The following is a 13,486-nucleotide window of genomic DNA, read 5'->3' as shown; positions in this document are numbered from 1 at the left end:
GTACTTAATCTATGACTAATCAAAACGAAGCTTAGTTCCACCTATCAATTAACGTTTGTGATTTTCTATTCACTGCGCAATTTTAGATATTGATGTGAAACACTCATATCCGAAAAGGGTTATATAGCAATAATAGCAATTTAGAAAAGGAGTCTAAAGTTTCGGGACGAAACTCGAAAATAGCACGAGCAATGCATCTTTAGAAAATGTACCGTATGTTTCAAAAATTGATTTCGATGGACTGTGCATGAGCATTCTCTACGAATATGGTAATTCAGGCGCGGTTCTAGGGGGTGGGGGCTAAAATCCTTTGCTCAGCCCCCTCCCCCAAAAAAATTGCCAAAAAAAACCCCAAATCGAAATAGCAGTAGGTCTAGGGCATACTCCCAAACAAATATTCGCTCTAGCCGGAAAGGCGCTGATCCAGAGGTTTTTTGTGTCAAACCCTTCCCCTGTCTATAACGCGGAGTAATGAAAAAGACCATGACCAATACCATGGTCGTGATGCATGCTCAGACTAATCATCGACTACAATCCCGCCAAAATGGTTGGGACACTTGGAATAACCTTAGCCTCCCACGGTCATTCACTCCCCGCTCCCCCGGTCAATGTTGTTCTCTCCAGCTACATGATGGAGCACACACCACGCAACGAGAGACAACATTGACCGGGGGCTGGGGGGTTTGGGGCCCAGCGAGATTTGGCCAGGATTGTAGCTTAACGTACGGCACATTCCAAACTATACAACTGTTCCATACAGAATTAGAAACAAAATGAACACATATTACCCAATAATCTGTGAACTGAATGACACGCGCCCTTGTTAATAACTGATGGATAATTAGTTACTTATTACAATGAGCTATTCGAGTTTTATGTACATAATTCGATAAAATGCTTATTTGGAGTTAAGTTGTAAACTGCGTAACCGGACTTAATTCAGCGTTCCTTATGCCAAAAATACACGCTTTTCATTCGCCATTATAATTTTGCCGAGAAATTATTTATTTCCTAAAAATAATTATATAGCCTATTTGTTTCATATTATACACTTACAAAAACAAATTTTTCAAATCAAATGTGTTGTCACTCTTTTAGAGAAATTGAGGCCTATAAAAAAAACTTAAATAAGGCAAAAAAAAAAGTCTCCGGTTTCTGGTATGGAGCTTGTCCAAAAAGTGGTGCGGCGACGCGGCTTTTTTTTTTTTTTTACCTGACATTTTTGCTTCAAATGTCGACTGATGACTGCAAATGGTGCCCGACTAAACTTAGGGCAAATATATGGGAGTTCAGAGAGGCTACATTAAGCTTATTCTCGATCATAACCCCATCTAAAAACACGTTAAAATTGTGCAGCAGCAGAATTCCAGTCAAACCAGTGAGTTTGGTGGTTTTGAGACATCATCTTTCATTGAAAAAAAAACTTTTTCATTTTGCCGACGCGCATGGCTACGGCGACGCGCGCGCATACCAGAAACCGGAGACTTTTTTTTTTGGCCTAAAGGAAAGAAAAAATTATTCTGAAAATCACCCGTGACCAGCATGAAAAGTAATATGATTAACACAGTACTACTAAGCGTCAACCCATCGAGGAATTTAAAATTAGCCTTGCAATCAAAGGCCTTACTGATTCTTTAGGGGTGGGTTGGAGGAGAACAGGTCCTCAAACGTGGGCGACTGCATGACTTTTTTCTGGAGGGGGCAATTAAGCACATTATTTCAACAACATTACAACAATTCCATAGAAATTCATTTTAAAAAAAGCTAACCTCCCACCCTGCTCTGACATATAAAAACAATTATACAGGTATTATATACGCCATACGGACGGAGCCGAGTTGTGGGCGAGGGGGTATTTGTACGCTTTTGTGTATAGTGTTAATACTCGTCGGAACAGCGCCCCCACTGAAAGTACGGTATGAGCCCCCCCCCCCCCTCCCCCACCAATTGATTTTACCATTTACGGAGCCAAGTGTCCGGACAAAAAAAAACTGTCTACATTTCAACATTTTGTTTGCTGATCCTGGATCCGCCCATGTTTAATGTATATCCAACAACATGAACGTATTTTAACAAACGGTCGAGTGAAGTCTAGCACCTCTTTTCAATTTTTACACGGCCGGTGATTTCTTCCATCGCTTAAGATGAATGCTTCCCCCCCCCCCCCCCTAGAAAACGTCCCGGTGACGCGCATACGCAAGTATTCTGCTTCGAAGTCCATATCTCAAACCCATCCGGCCGGGAGTCGGAGTTGCTCGTGAGTCTGCGGGTGACTTCACCGGGCGCGCCGGTCCATTTCTTGCCCGTTTGCTCGGGTTGAGCTCCGACAACGGCGACAGCAGAGGATACGCTTGAAGGCTCTCTTGAAAAGAGGGTTGCAGATGGCGTAACAGAACGGGTTGGCTGCGCTACTCAGATGTGCCAAGAAAGACAAGAGCTGTTGGGAAAAGAAACAACGAGATTGTAAAATTCGAAAAATAAATATGTTTTTTTTATATCAGTGTTTTATAGATCTTTTTGAAAATATGAAATCCGGTGAAATTTAAGTTCTTAATGTAAAAACAAACAAAACTAGAGATTCTTTTACAGTATCTTCTAAAACGACTTCTGTGGAATCAAAACCTGAAATATTCGAATGCTTTAATAGTTTATTTGTTCCATATCTCTGGTGATGGAAACAACTGTTTTTCAAAAGTGGATTGACACTGTACTTCGGAAGTTCCCAATAAACCTTAAGAGGGTAAACGACAAGAACATGTCAAGTCTGTTAAGGTACATTAGATGAAATACTGACTCTCGTTTTTGGTTAATTTTTATTGAAAAAGTCCACTTCTTTAAACATTTCAAAAAATAACATGTTTTTCCGGACAACTGAGGGCGCTGTTGATGTGATATCAATCCAGCTTAGGGGTTTTCTGTTCAAATTGTGAACCAAAAAAATGTGTTCATTGAAACGTTTGTGAGAAAAATTTGCTCATTGGCTTACTGCCATGTACTGACCAAAAAAGACAATTTACAACAGAATATCCAAAATTCTGGCAACTTTTAGTGTTGAAACGGCTGTAACATTGAGGTTTCTGCTTGATATGGCATCACACGTTATGCTCATGAATATGGAAATTCGTATTAGCATGATAAGGCACCAAAATACCCTTGAAAATGGCAAAACGATAATTGAAATGAGGTTATATAAGGACGCAAGGGTTCATTTACATGTATTGCATAAAAAACTACATTAAATGAGCCCTTTATAAGTGGATGGAAACCCCGGAATGATAATGACTCGAACCAGGGGTGAAAGGCGAGGAAAACACCACCACGCCAATACGACTCCTAATATTATTGAGTCTCCAATCTTGGTTATTCTAACTTCATTAATTTATAATTCATTTACTTTCATTTAAAGTATCATTTATAATAGGAGGGGGGGGGGATAATTTCATCTTTTTGTGTGTGTGCAGGGGGCAGGCGCGGTTCTACGGGGGGGGGGGGGGGCTAGGGGGGGGGGCTGTAGCCCCCAAAATTTTGTCTAGCCCCCCAAAAATAAATTCCGTAAAAAAAAAAATGCATTAGCAAAAAGAAGGATTGTGATGTACATGCAAACGGTCTTCCCCCTAAAGAAGAAATAGCCGTGACAAGGGTTTTAGGATTTTATTGGCGCTCCCCATTGAAAATATGGCATGCCCCCCCCCCCCCCCCCCCACCTATTGATTTTCGGAGGCCTAAGTGTCAGGAAAAAATTACCGGTCTACATTTCAGCACGCCTCCCTGAAACAATTCTGGATCCACCGTGCTAGCCCCCCCCCCCCCCAAATATTGGTTCTAGAACCGCGCCTGGCAGGGGGTAAGGTGTGGGGAAGCAGCCAATAATCATTACCCCTGTGTCTGTATCTGGGGTTTGCTCCGGAGCGACAGCCCCTATCAATGCGTAGACAGACCACGGCATGCCGGATACCACCATCACTACCCAGATGTACGTCAGGGTTCGGGTCGCTCTAAGGTTCACAAGGCTCGCCTTGCGGCCGATGTTCTTCGCGACACGCGGCTTCGCAGTCGGAGCTGATTTGGGAGCAGATTCCTGAATGGGTTCTCCTTGTCCTGTCTGAGGTTCACAACTGATGTCCTCATTCTCTTCATCCTCAGAAGCGCAAGCCAGATTTATCTTCCCAACTAGGACACCGGAAGGCCTCTTGATGTTTGTACTGGGCGACATCAAAGACGCTTGAAACTTGGGAGTCTTATTGATTGGCTCTCCTTGTCTTGTCTGAGGTTCACCACTGATGCTCCCATTCGCTTTTTCCTCCTTGAAAGCCAGATTCACATTCCCTATTGAAACACAGGAAGACTTCTCTATGTCTGTACCAGGAGACATAGAAGACGATTGAAATTTGAGAGCAGTCTCGCTGATTGGCTCTCCTTCTCCGGTCTTAGCTTTAGAACTGTTATCTCTCCCCTTCTCTTCGTTAAAAGCTAGGTTCACACTCCCTATTGAGATGCAGGAGGACTTCTTTGTGGATGTAGTAGGAGGCATCGAAGACGATTCGGCATCTGGATTTCCTGTAGCAGGGGCACTCTCAGACGGCGAGTTTAGAGAAGATTCCATGTTGACTTTCCTGTTTGAGGTTTTCCTAATCACAGTTTGAGATTCCATGGGCAAGGTCTCCTTACCCACTTGTTGTTTTTTATGCTCCCTAGCCCGGCGAATGATGGCACAGTACACAAGAGCGTAGAGTACTGTAGTTGCCAGTATCGGCACCCATGAGAGAGCTAGGAAAGCCAGGATTAGCAAGCCTGGGTGTAGGCCGTACGAAGGGTAACAGAGGGGCGGGCGAATCCTCTCCGTTACTCCGGCGTAAGGTAGCACCACAATCAGTGGTGTCCAGACCAAGACTGGAATGACGTATCCGATGGACATCATCAAACAGGCGTGTCTCAAGGTCTTCTCTTTCATGTGCTTGACGGGGTGGTACAGAGCTCGATATCTGTCGATACAAATGATCAAAGTCATCAGGAAGGTGGCGTGGAGGAAGACGTGGTTGGCGAACGTCAACACAGTGCAGAAAGTTTCGCTGAATGGCCAGTAGTCGACCAGCCAGATGATGTTCAACATGGAAGGTACAACCCCTCCACTGACTAGATCGGCCACTGCAAGGCCAAAGAGATAATAGTTGTTGTAACTGCGCAGTTTTCTTGTCGTCGCCATGGCGTAGCAGACGAGCAGGTTGCCAAAAAACGACATAAAGAGGAACACGGCACAGACGATGAATTTGATGATGAACAGGTATAGAGGTGGTGGGGGAAACTGGCGCGGGGATGATCCACCTGGTTCCACCGTGGAGTTAATCCACTCAGTTGAGTTGTTCCAACCGTCAGTGGAGCCGATCAGCTCACTAGAATTAGCGCCAGAGTTGGTCCACTGATGAGGTCCAGACTGTTCCGTGGTGGCGGTGATCCACTCATAAGAGCTGTTAATCCACTCACTTGAATTGATCAAGTCACCGTTGGCGGTCCACCCGTACGGATAAGTGACGGTCGAATTACTCCGCTTGCCAATACTAGAATTGGTAAGCCTATTAGATCCTAACTGCACCATTGTGTTGTTGATCCACTGTCGATCTTCTGGATTAAAAGTATACTTGCGTTGCAAAAAATTGGGTTTGTTGGTGCTTTTTTTGAATTGATACACTTGCTTGATATGCGTCACAGGCCAGGCTCAATCAACAAATTGTTCTCGATTCAGTTAATCGAAAATGTCCACTAAAGCCGGTCTAGAAAAAAAAGAAGATCTTTCAAGTTCATCCACTGATAGGTTTATTAAATCCACTTGGCTGAAGATGACCCTCTTGGTATCGATTGAAGTTCTTCTCGCGCTCTCAATAGATCAATGACCGTGTCAATTTTATCTGGGATTTACTCGAATAACCACGTGAAGCTTCGGCGACTGAATTGATGAAGCGTTTTTCCCTCTTTACGAATTCTGATTTTTCTGTCAGCAATATCGATCTAGAAGCCGCAGGCGACACCGACGATCCCAGAGAAGGAAGTGGCGGAAATAGTATAGCCATACAATCGTATACCAACTGACAACCGGTCAACAAAGGGGGGAAACAGATGAGCGATGGCTTAAGGGAAAGATTTTTTCATCGATAGTAGACCTGGTTACGGCGCACCGGTCGCTGAGAGTCCCTGAGAGTCCACCCAAGGAGAGGAGTGTGTATACGTTGATGGCCGGATGGATCATTCAATCCTATCCACACGAGCAGATAACGCAAGGACTCTCTTCGGAACCACCGAGGCACGTTGAGCAAACAGAATGCAAGAGTAAACCCCCAAACATCTCGTGTTTCCCCAGTTTTCCGGGGAGTCGTAATAGGCAAACAATAATTTGCTGGTCGTTCCACTGGATGAAATCGGAATTTGTGCGTTGCGTTTATGTTTCCTCGTGTGAACCCATAAACGGGTCGAATTTCAGCTATCTGGAATTTTGAAACAATAATTCTCTCCATGTATATCCAGAGAACAAGGATATTTCAGGACACTTAATTGTTTGCTTATTTCGTCCTTGCGAATCGCAATTAATGAATACAATTAATGATTGACTGGAAGGCAAACAATCACAAGTAAATAAAGCTGTAACACACTCATGTTAGCTATCGGATATCCTTGAGCAAATAGCGAGAGATTCTTGTGATTGCGGGCTATAAAAGGAATCGGATAGCGGCCTGTGTTTTTTTTTTTAGTGAAAGGGGACCGGGGTGTGTAGAAAGAAGTGCCCAAGGTATATAAGTGAGTTCGGCGATTTACCAACAGATACATTTCGTGAATTTCTATCACTGAGCTGATAGAAATGTTTTCACACCAAAACAAAACCCTGATCATAGCTGGATCTTGTTCAAGTTTACGATACAAAAATTGAAATCTTCGAACGTTTCCGAGAAGTTTCCGAGCTTTAGAGATGATGTTGCTTAAGAGTTAATTGAACACTCAATGCCACCCGTATAAGATCGCACCTCCGACGTAACACAGGGTGAGTAAAAAATAAGTGAAATAATGCAAAGGAACCTTTTTAAAAAAAAACAAATTTGCAGTTTTAAACTTTGTAAACGTGTAAGAATTTCATATTCGTTAATAGTAACCTTGTGTGAAAAAATGAAGTTAATTATATTTACCGTTTGTCTTTTGTGAACCTTTTTACTGCGGTACCTGATTTACATTTTTGTCCATGAAGCATCAGAAGTTTGCGTAAATGCGGAAAGGGTACAAAAAAGACATTATTGACAACACAGATTTAAAACTGACTGAACCTTAGCGCAAGCTTCATTTTTCTGTTTCACTTATTTATGTGTATGTAGAGTTTCTCTGGGCTATGCTGTACTTTCTGTGTCCTTCGTTCTTCGCACAATTGGAGCTCTGCCCTCTACTTGGCAACCCTGCAAGGCAATGCATGTCTCAGCTCCAGACCTCATGGAAAGAACCGCTCTAAAGGAACACAGTTTGTGCTCGTATGCAATTTTTTGACGCCTCGTGGACAAAAACGTAAATCGGGTACTGCAGTAAAAAGGTTCACAAAAGACAAACGATAAATGCCATTATCTTCATTTTTTTCACACAAGGTTACTAACGAATTTGTCATTCTGATAAGGTTTAAAAAGTTCACAACTTCAACTTGGTTTTGAAAAAAAAAGTTGGCTCCATTGCATTATTGCAGTTTTATTTTTATATATATATTTTTTAACGCTGTATGTCACAACCGGGTCTATAAAGTGAGGGGGATCAGTCGAGTTTGGTATTGTCGTCGCATAATACGAACCAATAAAGGTACATGAAACTTTGAAAACAAAAAATCACGATAGGAGAAGCTACATTCTGTTGAGCGATGCATCTTTTGGGAAGTCACTTTGACGGCCGACAAAGTGTGAGCACAATTGAAATCCATTCGAAAAACGCACGACACCGTGTAGTGAAATTGTTAAAAAGCATCCTTTCCGCCTACGTTTTTGATTGATCGCAACTGAGTGCAACCTTCGATCTTGAGGTGTTTAGATCTCACCCTCACCGCCGCACCTGCCCTTTCTTCGGGCCCAACGACGGATGAAACTCTACAACGGCCTCTCTTTGAAATGCTAACTGCACTTTGCGCGTCAGGAATTGGAAGCATCGCTTTGGGAATTGAAAGTATCCTCTATCGACTTCGTCAGTAATAGCGCGGAACGAACGAATATAATGGTTAAGACGGACACTTGGACGGACCTTTTGAACGGACGGACATGATCGCTTGAAACAACAAATTGGAGGACATTATTCAAAAATTTATACACGTTGGGATTCTTTGAAATGTACAGGCATCTTAAAACATCATGCTTAACTTTGGTGTATGACCAGTGTCATATACAAACGGATCACTGCTTACGTGACACTGTTTTTCCAGTTTCTATTATCACTTCAGGCTGATTAGTCGGAGTCCAAGTGATCTAACTGCCTCCTGTGAAAGTCATGTGAACATCATTTCTTCCTGAGGGACAATGTTGCCTCTAAGAGACACACAACATATCTCCATTAAAATACCTGGGTCATTTTCAAGTCTTATCAGCCTTCTAATTTCTGGGGGAAAATATGGTTCAAGAACGCTGATGTATAACTAATTTGATCGTCTTGTTAAACTATTAAAAAAGGTTATCTCCCTTTAAAAAAAAAGTCTGAAGGTTCTGAACATTCTGAATATAAAAGCGCCCTCAAGAGAGTCACCCTGTTGAAACAGCGCCCTCTATGTACGTGATCCCATTTTAACACCCCCTACCCCTCCGAAATACCATTCCATACACGATAAAAAAGTATATTTGATAGCTGTTTATTTAAGCACGAGTATATAAATATTATCCAAAACTTGAATTTACAAAAAAAAAAAATTACTCTGACACTTTTCGGGCCATATTTTACGCAGACGTTGACCTTTCTCTGACAGAATCGTGTGTATACAGCAAGAAAGCGATCAATAAGTTTGGTTATATGTAAGAACGGGCCCAGTATGCACTGTGCCGAGGGCCTTCGAAAAATTTGAGGGCCTACGAAAACTTGGGGGATCGAGGGCCTACGAAAGTACCGCAGTGTGCCATAAAACACAAAGGCCTACCCACACATAACACCCACACGCGCAGAGAAAAGTTTTTTAAACAAGATTTAGGGTCTCTCTCAGAATTTTCGATTTCACCAACTGACGCTGTACAGCATGTATGCATTGGCCGTACGTATAAAATGTACGTGTAAAGTCTGTCGTTCTGAAGCACGGTGCAAACCATGGACGTCGATCGGTGGGGAACGAGGGGGGACTGATGTTGTTCCCCAACGATTTTCGTCCCTGAATAAAAATATGTAGCCTGCATTTGATTCTATAGCTCAGAACAGCTGATTTAATGACTCCAAACTCGACAAAGATGTTTCAATGATGATCTTGTGCTAAAACTTTGACATTCGTCAGAAATTGCCTCAGATCGCACCACAGGGCGCTTATAAAATCCAATTTTTTTCAGGGGCCCCGAACCCCGCGCCGTTTAGTCTTCGCACTCGCACAATTGGTACTGATCAAGATACACATGTATGCCCCCCACTTTGAGAAGCGAATGACGCCCTCGAGAATTGGTGCCAACAGGCTGTTAGAGCTTAGCCTTTAGTCAAGTCCCATGCGCCTATACCCGGACCATCCGGACACGTAACGCACGGATGCTGGCACGTAAAAAGACTAGCACGAGCGGCGAAGCCTTTACTATCTCGTGGAACTAATCACTTATTTATTTATTCACGTAATATAAATCAAGCAATATAAACCAATCATCTAACGGTGGTTTGCGGTTACCAGCAACATGGCGCGCGTGCTGTCTGGCGCCAGACGACGGCTGACTTAAGTTAGTAATTCTGCATTTTTATTGGTCAATTCACAACGGGTAATGCATTATGCATGTCTACCTAATCGGTAGACAAATGTAAAGAAAAACATAAGCGTTCTCCACGAGATGGTAAAGGCCCTCGCGGCTTCACCGCTCGTGCTAGTCTTTTTACGTGTCAGTATCCGGGGTGCGTCACGTGTCCGGGTAGGCGCGTGGGACTTGACTAAAGGCTAGTTAGAGCTAGGACCTAAACCAGTTTGGCCTGACTTGATTTGTACAGCCCCCCCCCCCCAACAAAAGTGTGTTCTGGATCCTTCCTTGTAACCCCACTCCCAATAGGCCTAATCTATAGCCACATATTTTTATTATGTGTTTTTTGTAGACAGGGACATTTTCCGGTTCTTATTACATGATTTTCCTAGTGTATCCAACTTCAGGCGTGGAGTACTCATAACATGGTTTTGGGGGACATTCCTCATTTTGCCACATTAGGTCACAAAATAATGTGCTATACGCTATACCCGAATTTATAACCACTTAGCTAGAGTTGTTTAATGACACTCATTCAAATGGGCCTTGTTTTGTAGACAGTAATTTTGAAAAACTGACTCTCCATGGCAAACGTTTGGTGACGCTCTGCATTGTGATCGCCCGAATTTAGGATTTTGATCATCCCCCCACTCGCCAGAACAGATTTACGCCACTGGCCGTCATTGCACTCGCGTGGTCACGATTCTAATCATGCCACCGGCTGACGTTAATGTGACATTGTATTGTATAGACTTAGCGTAAGTACAAGAAAAGATGAGTTTTCCCAAGCTAGCTAAGGGAGCTGAATTAGAATAAGATAAACAAAATTCCCTCGTAACAATTTGTAAACGGTTCAGTAGTTTGATATAAATTTAATGAGGTAGGGGAAGCTTGCTAGAATTTCTCTCAATCATAGCGACATGTCAGTGCCGGCGGAAAGACGTGCGACGCGAAACAATATTGATGAGACAGAATAAGGACGAGCGTGGTAAGTTTAATTGCTCGTAGGCTCTGAATAGTCAACTGCTCGGTACATAAGAATGATTGTAGAAAAGAGTTACGTAACGGCATTCATGTGTATAGCACGATGCTGATGCATCTTTCGTGCAGCTATAAAACACAAAGTATAACTCCCACTGCGGGAATAAGGATTATGTTTTAAACGCAAAGAGAAAAGCACCTACTGAAACAGCCTAGTTGTTAAGCTGTCTGACAGCGGACCCAGGGTAAGGGGTTCGAACCCGCTTGGTGTCATTTTTTGGTTTTCGATGCCCGCGGTTCTGTCATTTAAGAGTATTAATTTCCCGTCGTCATTTACCAACAGCAGTTAGCTCGGTCGGTCGGTAAGCTGACTCACAAGTTGGGACTGTCTGCGAAGTCCAGGTTGGCGTCTGCGTATAGGTACGGGGTTCTTTTGCTGACTCGGCAGCAAGGCTTAGGGTGCCACCTCGTTTCCTCCCTTTATGGTGCCTGACTTTCGAGTTACATGGATGGACAGGGAAGGAGGTGTGGTGGGCCGGGTACCGAGTCCCGGAAGAGTTCTATATGGAAGTCGGTAAGGGGCTCATTGAGTTAGGGTCATAAGTCCGACTCCTGAAGACTTGGCCATCGCCACATAACTTTTTGTTTTATTTTCTTTCTTTTCTATCGGAGGACAATTGCAAGAATGATTAATTTGTTATATTGAGAACTTGTACTGTAATCGTTCGAAATTAATTTTAAAATTGCTCAAAAATACAAAATTCAACCCAGCTATAATGTTTTTATTTCATTGTCGCAAAACTGCATGTACATGCTCAGTACTTTGCGCATACCTTGTTCAGGGGTCCTGTTCCCTGATCCCAGACTGCAGGGGGGGGGGGGGTCTTTAAATCCTATAGTGGATTAAAATTTTTTTTTTTATATGCACAGCTGTAGCTGTCAACCCCCGTATATGAAGCGACTTCGCGCGGCAGCTTGTGCCGACATGACAGAATGTACAATCTTTTGACATGGTTTCAAAACCGGATTTTAGCTTCGCGGAGTTTTGAGCAGCGGTGTTTATTATTTGCATTAATTCTCCACTTTGTTCTTATTCCCTCTTCCTTTTCCCTTCCTTCTCTATTCTTCGGAACAGTGGTGCCTAGGGCTTACGAAGCACTTAATCCGGGCCTATGAAAAAACCATACTTGATAGGATTTTAAATGACAATCCCTTTGACAATGCATCTTATTCAAGAGCCTGAGGTTTTATAGAAATTGTCCAAGGCCACATTCTAGCTTCATGGTCACGTGGCAACCTTTATTGATAATATTCACATTTTGAATGAAACAAATGAAACACTTCCATTAATGAAACACTCCCAATAACTGCAATATCTGCACGCATATGGATTCCTTTGGGGAACTAACCCAACGGGCAGGTTTTCATGGGCAACCTCTATGAGAGAACACTGCGAAAACAGGCCCTTTTCGCATCTATCGCCGCCACTACATTATTCGACAGAGTTTACCTTAGTTCTTACTACAGTATGACCCTAACAATATATTCTTTCAGAAAATGAATGATAAAACTAAATAAAACACTGATTTTCCCTCACCAAAATTATGTTTAACACTGCATTTTTAGTCAAAAATCTCCCAGTTTTGTGTGTAAACCACGCGTTCACCCAAGAGCTGGTCCACTTATATCATCACAACGTTCAATAGCGCCACCTGGGAGCTTAGTTCTCTTAAGTCATTTTTCTTTGTCTCGTCAGCTTTCCAACAATATAACCCTTATTGTGATTGGTTGAGGTTAAGGCTCGCCAATATTCATTTAAAAAAGAACTGTCCAACTAAACTCTAATAAAATTTGCCGTTACTCGTGGCTGAGCGCGTAGGGTCTGTTTATTGTACACGTGCATACATGTACACATAGCCTGGGAGCTTATCTCTATGTCCCACATGTCATCTGGCTGTGCGCTTTTGGCCGGTTCACATGGGGGTCCTTTTGACCACAAAGGAATTGATATGTAATATTTTTCGGTTCAAATCAAGATTGTGTACGCATATAAAGATACCATAAGTGATAGTTATGCAGGCCTGCTTCCGTATTTCGCTTGTGGTAGAGCAAACATCAATCCCCTGGCGCATTTTACAACTGCAACACTATACCCACAAATGCCCGATAGAATGCCTGAGTGCATGTTGGGCTATTGACTGAGACCCTGTGAAAGAATTTTCCCCGTCCGTTTTTTAAAACGTGCTTTTGCATCTAATTGTTCCAGTTAAATTTCCAAAGACTGACATGTCTGACAGTAAGTAAAGTCAGCTAGCGTCTGCCTATATTGACACAGTAAGACAATATGAATTCCGAAGAGTGTCCTTCGTAATTGACTATCCGGAGACAGACTTTCTTTTTCACTTTCCCAAAAATAAACAACGGATACAGAACTACGTTAATTAAGTATTAATTTAGGAATACATAGCAATACTGAATACAGACTTGAAATGGACGTGGAGAACAAGATGTTATTCAATTAAATTATCTATTTACATTCTTTTTGCTGTGTACCAAAACAGTTAAAAGCTTTTTTTCCACTGCTTCCCTACATA

The 13,486-nt window shown here is 42.6% G+C and overlaps 1 protein-coding gene across 1 annotated transcript; it reads right to left on the bottom strand.

Moving 5' to 3' along the window:
- Window positions 1-2,275: 2,275 nt before the first annotated feature.
- Window positions 2,276-5,593, bottom strand: LOC119734603 (muscarinic acetylcholine receptor M2-like). Its single transcript, XM_038208137.1, has 2 exons — window positions 3,878-5,593; window positions 2,276-2,437 (listed from the first exon to the last, which is right to left on the bottom strand). The coding sequence occupies exons 1-2, from the start codon at window positions 5,591-5,593 to the stop codon at window positions 2,276-2,278; spliced, it is 1,878 nt and encodes a 625-aa protein (XP_038064065.1).
- Between the last annotated feature and the right edge of the window lie 7,893 nt (window positions 5,594-13,486).

The sequence above is a fragment of the Patiria miniata genome, unplaced genomic scaffold, assembly GCF_015706575.1.
Source record: "Patiria miniata isolate m_02_andy unplaced genomic scaffold, ASM1570657v1 HiC_scaffold_27, whole genome shotgun sequence".
NCBI lineage: Eukaryota > Metazoa > Echinodermata > Asteroidea > Valvatida > Asterinidae > Patiria > Patiria miniata.
The sequence above is the reverse complement of the archived record's forward strand: the minus strand, read 5'-3'. Positions and strand labels throughout refer to the sequence as shown.

Excerpts from the sequence above, each read along its gene's own strand:
- LOC119734603 (XM_038208137.1), bottom strand. The coding sequence starts at position 5,593 with ATGGTGCAGTTAGGATCTAATAGGCTTACCAATTCTAGTATTGGCAAG. Across the intron at positions 2,438-3,877 it reads CCCCAGATACAGACACAGGG|CTCTTGTCTTTCTTGGCACA; the intron begins GTAATGATTATT and ends TTTTCCCAACAG.